General features: G+C 36.8%; 1 protein-coding gene across 1 annotated transcript in view; it reads left to right on the forward strand.

The window, feature by feature from the left end:
* Nucleotides 1-14114, forward strand: part of plcl1 (phospholipase C like 1) — a 59078-nt gene that overhangs the window by 31105 nt on the left and 13859 nt on the right. Inside the window, exon 2 of the mRNA XM_027179623.2 lies at nucleotides 12788-13411. Coding sequence (XP_027035424.1) covers nucleotides 12788-13411 — 624 coding nt within the window. The remainder of the gene's footprint in view (nucleotides 1-12787; nucleotides 13412-14114) is intronic.

The raw sequence follows: 14114 nt of genomic DNA on the forward strand, positions 1-14114 counted from the left end.
TGTTAAATTGTTGCCGTCATCCAGATGATTGTCACGGCCAGGTAGTTTAGGGACTGGTTACTGACTAGGCGTGAAGGTTTGGTATCACACATTACTCTGTGATGAACTTTATTGAAGGTCTCAACATGCATGTACATGCTCTAAAGAAGGTATGCAGGTGATTATTACCACACCTTAACAGTGATTCACAGAACAACAGTTACAGTAATTATACATTCAATATCCACGTTCAGAAACTGTTACTGTATGTGTAAAAATCCCAGGAAATCAGCAGCTTCAGAAATACTCAAACCAACCCATCTGGTACCAACATTCAAGCCACATGTAATTATTTACATTTAATGCTATTTGGAAGATGGCCTCATCCACAGAGACTTAAATTTTTCAAATTTTTTTTTTACAACTGTGGGGTAAGGGCCTTTCTCGAGGGCCAGCTTAAGACTTTCGAATTAGTAGTCTTACATTTTAACCTCTAAGCTATTATTTAGACATTGTAACATACCCAAAGCAATAAATATAAATTTGACTTAGAAATGATAAGGTATATACAATAAATTAGTATATAAGTATTTAAATTATACGTTTAAGGGTACTTGTAGCGCATAACATATAGACGTCATCTTAAGGTCTGAATACAAAGGAATAATAAGGAAGTATGCTTTGCTGTGTAACCTATGATTGTGACTGTACAGGACTGTTTCATTTAGTACATTTTAAATAAATAACGAGCTAATAAAATACTTTTAAGAGCTATAAAAATTCTTCATCTTATCTGTCAAAGTTCAAGTCAAAGTCAAGTAAAGTAGCATTTATTGCCATTTCAACCATATATAACTGACGCAGTACAAAGTAAAATGAAACAGTGTTTCTCCGGGACCATAGTGCTAAATAAAGCAAAACAGAGCTACATAAAACAACACACAAAACAACACACAGAGCTAAAGACTTAAAGTAAGTTGTCCTTGCCGCATTCAGTGCATTGTGTGAAACAGTGCGAGACAAAGGTCAGTGCAAACAGACAAGAGGGTTCAAGGAAACATACAGTATATACACATATGTGAAAACAACAGTTTGATGAGGTATTTGAGCAGCAATTGAGTGAATGATTTGATTTGTACAGACCAGTGCAGTTCACACAGTTGGGTATGAGTGTGTGTGTGCGTGTGTGTGTGGGGGGGTTCTAATGGTTATATATCCGTGTGTACCACACTTACGTCTGCTCTTTCTGCCTTTAACTACACTCCTGAAAATTACCTCAGAGAAAGTAGACTGATCTCATTATGCCTCTATTTTCTCTCTCCATCCCTGCTAATCCCCCTCTCTACCTTTCCATCTGTATACATATATCAGCATATCAGTTAGTGGGGGTGGCCTACTGGCTATGGTTTATTGTCTTGCTTTTACTCTTCTGTGCAGGTTTGGGGTCATGTATAAATTAGTGATCAGGTTGATACTGGATATATACTGTATGGGTGTATCAAATAATGCTGTGCTTTATTATTTAAGACTTACCGTTTTTTTCTAGCACATTTACTTAATATTCAGAACGATGAGAAAGAACTAAGACCTCAACAGTGCCTCATAGTCCATAGTCTTCTTTTCATAGTGTGCTGTTTCATGTGTTGGCTAACTGGAGAGTCGTAACAGCTTCCTCATTTGTTCAATGTAATTCCGTCTCACAGCAGGAGGGTAGATGTGATTGCTCACTTCATTTTGGCCAATTTCAGCAGCAGATCCTGCAGGCCTGACGAAGGCTGCTGATGTGTTGGTTCTGTGTGTGTGAGCTCTTAGTCACGGAGCTGCCCCCATTCCAGCCCCCTGCTGGAGCCCACTGGAGTGTGTGAATCCTCTGTGTTGTCCTTCTGAGGCCAACTCTGGCTTAGCTAAGCTCTCTATGGGCCTCAGGAAACACCACACACACTCATGCACGCACGCACGCACACACACACACACACACACACACACACACACACACACACACACACACACACACACACACACACACACACATGTGTGTACATATGTATATGTACAAACTTGCTGTTGTGCATTAATGTGCATTTATATAAACCAATTATTTACATTTCTAACATTTAGAACATGCCTTATCATACCAATTTACAGACCTTTTCCATACAGAGTCTCTATCAAAATATAAACTTGCGAGTTCCATCGGCCTAAAAACTCACTTGGGGTGATGTGGTGAAGTTTGTTTTCCTCAGATTTGTAGGGTTATGTTACCATAGCATTATTACACAGACATACAAACATAGACATTCAAACACACTTCTTCACTGTTACTGTTCTCTTATACTCCCTCTGTGCCTCTCTCTCTCTCTCTCTCTCTCTCTCTCTCTCTCTCTCTCTCTCTCTCTCTCTCTCTCTCTCTCTCTCTCTTCCCCCTCTTTGCTCTCTTCTGCTAGTCCCATGCTCACTGTCCTTAGTGACTGCTTCCTGTTCTTTCTCAGATTATTTATGGCTTAATGCTTGTTTTGTTTTCTTCTGCAAACGCAATTAAAATATCAATTGTTCAAGTGATAAAAGCTTTATGCTTAGGCAACATGTCTATTGATTTCATTTCATTATGTCTAACTTCTCTCACGCCATCCCTCATTCTGTTTTACTTCTCTGTCTTATTTTCTGTTTATCTGTCAATCTCTAGTTAGTTGTGAAAAATGAGGATAAAGGGATTTTGAAGCCGCACCACTAATTTGATCCTTTTGTTCTCGCAGGGTAGTTTTTTAAATCAGATTTTGGATTAAGGTCTAGTTTCAATATCAAATCACATTTTAGTTTCCCTGGTTCATGTTCAGTGTTTTCAGCTGGAATCAGTATGACCTTCACTTAGTATGTGGGAGTCAGGCCCAAATCCCTTGTGTTTTGTGCATGGGAGGAAGATCAGCTGCTTTTCCTGCTATAATTATATTCACAAATTGCAAATTTAAAGGTGTCGGTTTTTACTAAACTAACTTTGATGTGCTTTACTAGAGTGTATTAAGCGTAATAGGCACACAGATGGCACAAAAGGTTAACACAGACACCTGGTTTTGAGTGATTATCCACAATCAGGTTTTAATACAGCTTCAGAGTAAATAAAAACACATGGCAACTCTGAGAGGAATTAATCCTGGAGATTTGTCTGTTATTTCCCAGTGCCTATGCAGGGAATAAATTATTTGTTTTAAGCAAAATGTTGAGTTGAATTCATAAATTGCCTGGCATGTTTATAGTGGTGATTTCATGCCTTTTAATCGGCTGCAGTCAGTATTAGTTCAATAGTCATTATGGAGCTGTCAGAAACTGTCATACCCTCATCATTGTTAAAAGCTGAATTGCTACATAAAATGTATGTAGTTTCATTCATTCTTATGGATATTAACTCATTAATGAACTCACTGTTGGGTTTTTTTTATCTTTAAATGTGTAAAACAGGCATAAATAAATGTCTCTGTGAACCATTAAGGGTGTCAGAACAGGCAGAAATCATAAAAATCTTTATAAGCAACCCTTTGAGCAAGTTTCCTTAGATCTCTGATCACTTTCCAACAGCATTTTAGCCTCCATATGCCATGTAGTCTGTAAATAACTGGACAATGAGACCAGTTTTTTTTGTTGTTTTGGCTCTCGACTCACACATGGGATTTGAAATGTAACAAAGGATATGAGAAAAAGGTGCACAGTGTTCGAATTTATATAAAGGTAGGCGATGATCCATCTGGGAACCTATTCACATGTACACCTGATTCTCTATACAGTACATATTCTATAATCTATTCAAAATACTAAACATTCCAGGACATGTTTGTTGAACACATTTTCTGTTTCTCTATACAACTGTACATTGTAATGATATTTAATCCTGCTATCCGGTATCACCCAAAACAGTCTGGTTCCTCTTCAAGCTTTTTCTCATGTTGTCCCAGGAACAATTCCTTTGTCATTGCTGCCTTTAGCTTAGGGCTGAATAATGTGATGATATAATACTCATACTGTGATTAATTACTGTATGCCACAATAAATCTTTGTATCATAGTTGCCATGTTTTTTATAATGGAAATAAACTTTTATTGGTAGAAGCTGTTTAGAAGTTGAGCTGATCGGTTTTGCCAATTTCCCTAAAAGGCAGCTCACAATGTGTGTGGATTATGTTAGCTTTGGTAGTTTTGGTTTCCAAATTGTGAAAGCTTTAATTCCATATTAAATTGAACACCAGACCAAATTCTTTCTCTGTCTTTGAAATGATTTGACCAAATAAATGTTATGCAATGGCTAAAACATTACAGACGCAGCCATACAGATAGGTAGATTGGCATCAATAATTTGCCTCTTGATGTAAATGAATGTGTACATGGTGTCCTGTGATGGACTAGAATTACACCCGTGTGTTAAAGTGTATTTCTGCCTTGCAAACATTGGAGCATTAACAATAGTATTACTTAATAATCATAAGCCTAATACATTAAAATAGATTTCTGTCTATTTGTTCATTGTGTATGCCAATCCTATGCTAGGGATAAAGCAGGCTGTTCATTCCCTGCAGGATTTGTTATTTGGCGATCAGGAGTTTTTTTTGTGATTATTGAGGGCAAAAATGCTTTTTATGTTTCTTTTTTAATTTGTGATAGAACTTTTCATACTTTTACTTGTATTGGTGTAATTGCAAGCACAGGATGCTACATTTAAACACATGTGTTCACAATGAAGACACGTGTAATTACTTTCTATGATAGCTTTACTCATATTCAATTCATGGGAATTAAACAGCTTTCTCCAAAATTGTGCATGTGCAGATAAGAGAATGTCCAGAGTGTATAGTGGCATAATGTGCAACATGACTCAATTAGTTTACCTTTTCAAAATGAACTGAAAGCTGAATTAGTATCTAGGTATCATTTGCTTTTCAATATTGGAATGAGTTTAATATTTTTTATCTGAGTTTTCAGCAACAGAATTATCACTGTTTTTTTTTTGTAGAAAAAGAAAAGGCCACTGTTTTCACTTCAAGCATGGCTTGTTCTGATAAACCCGTTACGAGCAGCCCTGGTCTGTGTTTTCTTGCTTTGAGCGTGGAGCTGTTGAGTAGTAGCAATACGAGTACCTGAGTTTTCCTGATTTAGCTTCACCACGGATACACTGAGCAATCCCTTTAATCCTCAAACCTATATATCAGTTAGAAAATCTCAAACCCTTTCTCTCACTTGATATTAGTGGCCTCACTGCCAAGCTTGGCATGCTGTGAAAAGCTCAGTTCTTCACTTGCTCTGATACATAGCCACTGAGCATATTACCAGCAAATAAATCTCCCAAAACAGGATATAATTGTGACAAACGTTCTTCTGTCTACGAGCAGGTCCCATGCTATGCCTCATCCTTTCTCACCTTCCCTATGTTGTGTTGCCTTCTGTAATTACCACAATGTCAGGAATGAGCTTTTGCTAATTAACAATTTGTTTAAAGCAGCTCCTTGGTGCTGGAGGTGCCCAGTGGAATAGAGATTAGTAACTGTACTCTGTAAATTCAGTCAAGGAGTCCTTGGACCTCTGTGCCTGCTAAAATAAAAAAAAAAACCATAGCCTTGTCTACATCCTATTTCAACCTGACTCACTTAATCTTAAATAAATAAAATCTTGGCCCAGGTATAGATTGAATGGGGTCTGGAAGGCTTTTTTGTTGTTGTTGAGATAATAGAAAATGCTGCTGTTAATATTTTATTTCCTGGACATTTGCCCTTCATGCCTCGTTGCTAGGCAGCTTAGATGAGCTCCATTTGTAATAATATAGTCCAATTTGAAGCAATGCTCTGCAAAACAAATGAAATGCCAGCCCAAACAATCTTACATTCAGTTGTACACTGTGTACTTAAAGGAAGCAGGTTTAATTTTTCTTCTTTATATGTATATAATTTTTCTTTCATATAATCCTTTTTAAACATTTGAGCTGTTTTCCCCATCTTGAATGTTTTCCTTATTTTTATCTTTCATGGTGAAAGGTGGATATTTAAAAAGTGTGCATCTAAAATAGGTTTTAAAGTTGTTTGGACTATAATTTCCTTTTAGAGTCAAGCTTAAAAGAAACACTGTGTGCACATGTCTAGGTAAAATATGCATACTAAAGGTAAAGGTTTAACCTTAGTAACCTTTTTTCCAACCTTTTTTCATTTATGTGCCATTTATTCCCACATACTGCATTCAGACAACTAAATAAATTAAAATGAAATATTTTATTATTTTTTAAATTTACATAAATTATATTTAATTAATTCTCCATAAATGCTTTGTGATGTTTAGAGGGTTTTTTTTTACTGTTATTGTTTACTTAATGACAAACTGTTGTTCAGTCTGTGCCACTCAGAGTCAGTGGGGGTTTGTAAAGCATCCAAGGGCGTCTTTAAACAGTGTAATTATACTGATTCCCCCAGTTCATACGTACAGTGGATAAGGCTCCCCTGCAGAATAAAGGATGTGTCCTGTGGTCCTTCAAAGGCAGGAAAGTGAAAGGCAAAGCCTGTGGATTCAGTGATGCCCTGGGAGATGTTTTGAACTCTTAATCCTCCAAAACATTTCTTGCATGTCAGACTATTAATTTAATAAAGCTCAGATGAATCATTATGTAATGTATGAGTAGTGTAATGAACCTGAGTATTTTGCAAATGTAGCAATGAAGTGGGTTTAAGTTTTTAAAAGCATACTAGCTTCATAAATTAATAATAAAAAAAAACTAGAAAATGAAATTAATAAATGCAGTGTGTCATAGTAAGGCTTTCTGAAATATGAACAGAAATGTAAAGGTACCTTTGTTTGAACGTGGAAATAATCTCATGTATCAATTATATTTGTTCTGTTATTTTTAAAGCGAATAATCACTTTGAATGAACAGAGTACAGAGTTTTTTTTTAAGTGAAACTTTCCTTTGAGTAGGAATAAAGGGTGACTTTAATACATGGCCTTTAGCAACAGGCAAAGAAGAAACAGCATAAGATTAAGAAATCAGTTCGGAATCCCTGGCTTACTAGTTCACATCTATAAAAACAGGCATTTTAATAACAAAATGCCATAGCATGGAAAATATGTTAATTACCCAAGATTTTATATTAAAATGGAAAACTATGAGGCAGGCATGTCTATGGTACAAATACTGTAGAATTGATTCATTATTATTTATATGGATTTATTTTTATTGATTATGTATAGCACTAATACAATAGTGTCAGGGATCAGCTCAGACGTTCGGCCATGTGTGTTTGTTATTGTTCCTCGTCACGTGTCTGCCCCGCTTTTGTCTGCTCCTCCCTGTCTCCACACCTGTTCCTCATTGTGTCATCATTGTCTGTTGTATAAATGTGAGCTGTGTTGCCGATGGCAGCGCGGATTCATTAGTTACGTTAAGTTACCCTCGTCATTGTTTAGTGTTGTCGTTTGTATTATTTTAGTCTTCGTCATTTTATTGTATTTGTCTTTTTCATTTATTAAACCCCATTCATTTGAAGCTATCCTGTGTACGGGTCCGTCTCCTTCCTTCCCTGGATGTGACAAATAGAACTAATTCTTTCATATTTATTTTTATTAATTATGTATAGTACAAATACTGTAGAACTATTTTCTGTAAAAGACTATAGCCTCAGAGATAACCTGAGTTAAAGAGTGTAAGTAGAGACAGTTTCGAATTCAGTTGAACTACAGCTTGTGTAAAAAGAAAAGGAAATTGGGAGAACCTCATATCTTTCAAAACTTTAGTTAATGATTTTTTAATGCCTTACATTTAGGGTATCATAACTGCTATTATTTATTGCATTTACTTAACATTAACACATTGTTACTTTATGCATTATTAAACTTTACAGTTGAATTGTGCATCAGCCTGGATAGATATTCTAGCTGTAATATGCATGAAATGTTTATATAATGTGCTTATTTGAATACGTTACTGTTTCAATAGTAACTGCTTATTCACATGAACCTTTATGGTGGTCACTCCACATAATCAAAGACAAATAAGGAACAGATTTTTAAAAGCAGTCAGTGTCAGCGGTCAGAGTATTTTGTAAAGTTTCCCTGCATGAGAAAGTCTTCAGTACAGAGCAGTTTATGCATTTTGGTTTCTTGGTAACGTGACAAAATGCCTTACTAACTTCAAGAGTGAGAAGAAAGGAGATGCTGGTATGAGAATGACTGGTTTTCATTGTTAACAGGAACAGATTTTTCACATATACATATACTTTACACATTTATTACATAAGTATTCAACAATAACAATGCAAGTTAAAACATATGCTGCCATTTTAACTAATTCTTTGACTAATCTGAATAATCAGTTCTGATTTTACTGGCAGTTAGCAACTGCATAGATGATCAATATAGATATGGTTCATATTGCTTACTGTGGGATAATTTTGATGGAGAACATACAGTCAATACTTTCAGTACCAATGAAAGCCAATTGAACAATAAAGCAGCAAATGACAAACATTTTAAAGCTTTCAGCAGAGATCCGCTGCTTATTCCTTTAAAAGTAGCCACTGATGCTTACAATAGCTTGGTCTATTTAAATGCAAAAGATGCTGAGAGGAAGAACTGATCTGAAACCAGCAGAAAAATCCTGATTTCAGTCAGCATTGTTCCATTGCCCTCAAGCCCTCTCATAGTGTGTAAGTACAAAAGAAGCCCTGTCTTACTTTCTCATCTGTCTTGAAGACTAGGCACTCTGGCACCCATGTAATCTCTAGAAGCCTGACAGGACTTTTTTAGAAAGTAAATAATGCTTGAAAATCAGCTGTTGGTATCAGGATTTGGTAAGCAGTTGATGGAGTGAGCAGCACATCAGAGTTCTCTCTTTCCTTAGTGAGGACTTCTTGAAAGAGGGCACAGTATTGTGGGCGATTGTTTTCTGAGTGGAAAGTCTATGTAGGCTGGTGAAAGCTCTGTAGGTAGCTTATGTACTGTAGGATGCATTCAGGACTGTGAAAAGAGGAGCCCTGATTATGGAAATGGGCAGCAATTAGTGCTGCATGTTCACTTGTGTGAGGCCATTATAAAATATGTCAGCTGTAAGGAATCTTATTTTACCCTAATGTGAAACATCACCCTAATGTGTTTTTTAGAGACTTTTTTAGTCAAAAGAGGTCTTTTCCATCTTCTTTGAAACTTCATGATGTCAAGGCCTTAAATTTACCACTATGTCTCACAACTAGTTCAAAAGAATGGCCTTTAAGCCCTGATAATTCTTAGACCTACTACTTCATTATAAAACAATTTAAGTGTAGGAAACGAATGCAAAAAGCTCCATTGTTGATTTTTCAATTTGGTTCCAAGTAACTGAAGAACCATGTTATTTGATTAGCGCTGCCATGTTCTGCAGTATAGTGTTTTCAGTGTATGCAAGTAGCCAGTTTAATCAGTTCGCATTCCTGATTTGAACTGTTTATAATACTTTTTTACACTTGGGTGGTCTGCTGACAAGCACTATTCACCTAACTTCTTAAACTCCATATCTTTGCAGTAGGTGAAAGTAATTGCTTATCTTGTTCTGCCCTGCATGATTAACAAGTGTCAAGTAAACTAAAGCTCCTTGCTTCATTTTTGGTCCATGTTTTTGTGACTGAAAGGTGTGAGTGCGACTGTTTTTTTGAGGTACTTCAATCTTACTTGCACTTGCATAAAGTTTGACCATCCATCCATCTCAGCAGTTATCATTTTTGTTAGTACTTGCTGCCAATATTGGCTTTGTACCAACTTTGTATAAACAAATTAATATCGTAACTGAAAGAGACTTCAACTAAGATAAAGTAATTACTGACGATGAATGAATGAACACGTTAAATGCACCCAATGCACTTCTATGTTAATCAACATGGTCATTGTTTGAACTGCAAGATTTATATTAGACATAATAAAAATTGCTCACTTCTGAAATATTTTTTATTGGGTGCTATGTGTCCAAAGGGATCCAAGTCCGAATATCTATCTCATTTGTATTTAGTCACACAGTTGAACACCTGAACACCTGAACATATTGTAGGCTAACCCAAGTTCACTGCCACCATAGAATTACTGTTACTCCATGTGACTTGGATTAGCTGTGGTATTGCCATGCTGTGGGTTGTGCTAATTACAGAGGACAGTCATTAGCTGGATTCAAGCTGCATTGGAAAAAGAGATTACATGCACCATAAAGTGATGGAATGAGTAGAAATATGTTGGTTCTGGATGATGGGGTGGGTTTTTGGTTACTGGGTCAATGTGTTAGCTAGTAGATTGAAAAATAAATAGCCATCATAGGTCAATTGATGTCCATAGAGGGGGATGTATTTAGTCACACAAATACACACGAAAATAATTCTTTGATCAACAGAAGTCATGGATTATTGTCTCAACAGCATTGTTCCTAGAATGGTGAATGAGTTGTTTGAACATGGAATAATGCAGACTTAATTGCATTATTTTGTTACTGTTCTATTTCCAATTGCTCAGCCAGCCTCTGTTTCATCTTTCTCTGATCTTTGCTTACTCACAAATTTCTACTGAGGACAGTTCTCTCTCAATAGTTTTCCCATGACCTTTCATGACAATTGATTTATAGTTTATCTTATTAATGTGCCGAGAATAGCCATAAACTGGCTCCACCTTGTGCATTTTCTGTCTATACTGTTCTGCCATGATACAGACTGCATTTGTCTGTTTTCAGAAGCAGAGGGATGGGAAGCCATTGCATTTGTGAGTGTGAACTATCCTAGTCTTAGGGTATAGATGATAATCCTGAACATTCCTAAAGACATGGGTCCAAGCAGTTATTTAAAAAAAAGAATTAAAGGTGGTTTCCCACAGCTAGAGGCCAGGATTATTAACTTGAAAATTGCTTTGTTGTTCTGCTTTATTGTTTTGTTTTTGCACATGATTTGAGCCTGTTGTTACTTTCTAACAGCATCCTATGATTCGTTTACTCAGTCTCTCCACTTTAGAGATCTCCTTTCTCTTTTTATATATTTTGTGATATATTTTTTGTGAGAATGAGACTATATTTCACCCCAATTCATCTCCCAGCACCAACCACTGTGCAGGTAACTTGTTTAACCTTTTAGTTTTTCTGTTGCAATAATTTATAGAATAATTTTTCATTCTATATTTTATACAATTTTATGACTTAAATAAATAGATAAATAAATAGATAAACAAATAAGCTGTTTATTTTAGCCAACTTTCATCCCACCATTCACACCATTTTCAATACAAAACCTGTTAGCCACTTCCTCACTACTTATGGCTTATAGTTTTCACACAGGGCTTAGTGCATAAAATAAAAAATAAAAAAGTAAAATGTTTAATAAAAATGAAAGAAAATGAAGCAAGCATTGGGAGATTTAGTTTCTTGTGTATGTTCCCTTATAAACCAGCATAATGGATTGACAGATTTGCTAAAGACATCTGGATATTCTATTTTTAGAATATTTGAATCAGTGTCTACCTACAGTCCTGTGCTCATCTCATGTCCATGGTATTGAGATCCAACAATTTATGTATGTATTTTTCTACCTTGCTGGCTCCTTTCTTTTAGTTGTTGTTCTGCAGAACAGTCCTTATCCAGAGCAACAGGCAGGTTTCAGACTGAGACATTTGACAGACTGAGGAGCTACAGTTTCCTCTCGAAAGTCTGCTGTCTTGTTAATTTTGACCTAGAAGGCTTTAATATTTTGAAAATTTTCTCCTGTCTGCTGAAGTGTAACTTCTGGAAGGACAGTTATGTTTGGTTAATTGGATTACTGATCAGGCAAAAGCTATGGCTACCACAACTTTTTCACCAATTAATTTTACACATATACAGAACAGGAGAGCTGGCATATCTTACATAATCAAACATACAAATTGATGATATTGTACTCTTGATATTGTGATATTCTAATTGTGATAATGTTTAATTGTCTAATTTTTATTATCTCATTTTGTATAGGTAGTGAGGTTATGATTTGAAAATTAATGCAGTCTACTTAGCACATTCAAATGAATAACATGTAACAGTCATGCAAACAGACATTTGCAATTTAGCAAAGTGCATATGCTAGCATTGCAGTAAAAGAGTCTAAACCAGAGCTGACACAGAGTTTTTTGTAACCCTAACCACGCTGATATTGCTGCACACTACTGTGCCTTTCATCAGTGTAAGACCACACAACAGCTTCAGGAGGTAGAACAAAGAATGGGTCAGCAATGTATGTGAGCTTATGAAAGAGAAAATAGAGCACATTTTTCATAGAGGTATTAAAGGAGCATAACTCACAGGACTAGAAAGAGATTTGAGGTTTGCTGGAGGTTTATTACAAGACAAACCAATACATAGTCCAAAATCAAGGTTGAAGGAGGACAGTGGTCAACACACATCAAGATTGATTGGGAGAAAGCCTCTACTACTTACACCTCTGCATGAACAGTGTACAAACCTTTTCTGAGGTTTGTACACTGTTCACGCAGAGGTGTAAGTAGTTCAGCACTCGGGGGAGGGGGACCTATCCTGGGCTGATGTGAAAAGTAGCTTGATTGATTTCCAGACTATTCTTCAAATCAAACATTTAAGTCAGCCATTTTTGCTTCCAATTACAGCGTATAGGTGGAAACTTTAAATGTAAGTATATAAAACGTTAAATTAGCATCTAAAATCACAGTTACATTTTCAGCCAAGTACTTTTAAAACTCTTGATACACGGTCTTTCAATGTTCTTTAGTACCTTTATCTCTGTTTAAGACTTAAGACTCCAGAATCATACTTTAACTGAACCTGACTCATGCTCTCTTCCCTGTAGGACCCTTCAGTCACCAAAGTTGGCGGTGGGCGCAAGAAAACAGTTTCCTTCAGCAGCATGCCATCAGAGAAGAAAGTGAGCAGTGCAGCTGACTGTTTGGCCTTCATGCAGGGTGGCTGTGAGCTAAAAAAGGTACGGCCCAACATGCGTATTTATTGCCGTTTCTTCACCTTGGACCCTGAACAAGCCTGCCTGCGATGGGAGCCTTCAAAAAAGGATGCAGACCGTGCTCGACTGGACATTTCCTCTATCCGAGAGGTCCGCACAGGCAAAAGCACTGAAACCTTTCTTCATAATGGCCCATCAGATCACTTGGCTGAAGAAGCTGCCTTTTCCATCATTCATGGAGATGATTATCAGTCCCTGGACCTGGTGGCATTGTCGCCTGATGTAGCAAACATCTGGGTGACTGGCTTGCGGTATTTGGTGTCTCACCCTGGAGCCTTGTCTGGTGGAAGCGGAGGAGATGGAGGAGTAGGAGAGAGAAGCGTGGGAAGCAAGTTGAGGAGGGATTGGCTAGCAGCAGAGCTTGCTCTGGGAGATGAGGATGGGCATGGAATTGTGTCAGAGGACATAGCAGTGGCCACCATCTGCAAATTATGCCCTGGAATTAAGGAAGCAAAGGTGAGACAGTGTTGCACTGGATTAGACAGACATGATTTGTCAAATCTTTACAAGTTTATGACCCTTTTCCATTATCAGTACTGAAATTGACTGCAATATAATTATCAAATGAGCACAAACCTTAATTTTAATTAAATTTCTGTTTGATAAACTTGTTTTTCACAAGAACAAATTCTAAAGCTTATTTTTGTAAAATGTGAATGTGTTATTACTGTCTAGAGCACCAAAAAGGAAATCCAGCAAATTGTTTTGTTAGAGCTAGACCTCGAGTCTTGATCTGAATGATTGTATAGATGCAGCTATTGCTGTTACTACTGTATACTAGCAGCTCCTATTTTGATCCTTTTTTAAAAGCCGAGTACTCTATGTAGAACCTTCAATGGTCTACCCAATTCAATGGAGTATCACACAGGAGTAAACATAAGGATGTTTTAATGAGTTCACTCATTAAATAACAGAATTCGATTTTGGGGTTAAAAGCGTAAAAGCATCAGGGGACTTTATAGTTTTAAACAAAACAAAGTTGCAGATGACAGAAACAGTAGTAAAGCCCCTGTCTCTGCATCACTGCTCAGACTGGCTGCTGTGCTTCACAGTGACTGGGGGAGTGGAATTTAACAGCTGCACAGACACACATGTTTATATGTGTGTGTGTATGTGTGTGGAGGGGAAGTTTGCTGACAGCTGAGGACAGAAGGAGGAC

The sequence above is a fragment of the Tachysurus fulvidraco genome, chromosome 6 (genome assembly GCF_022655615.1).
Source record: "Tachysurus fulvidraco isolate hzauxx_2018 chromosome 6, HZAU_PFXX_2.0, whole genome shotgun sequence".
NCBI classification, from domain to species: domain Eukaryota; kingdom Metazoa; phylum Chordata; class Actinopteri; order Siluriformes; family Bagridae; genus Tachysurus; species Tachysurus fulvidraco.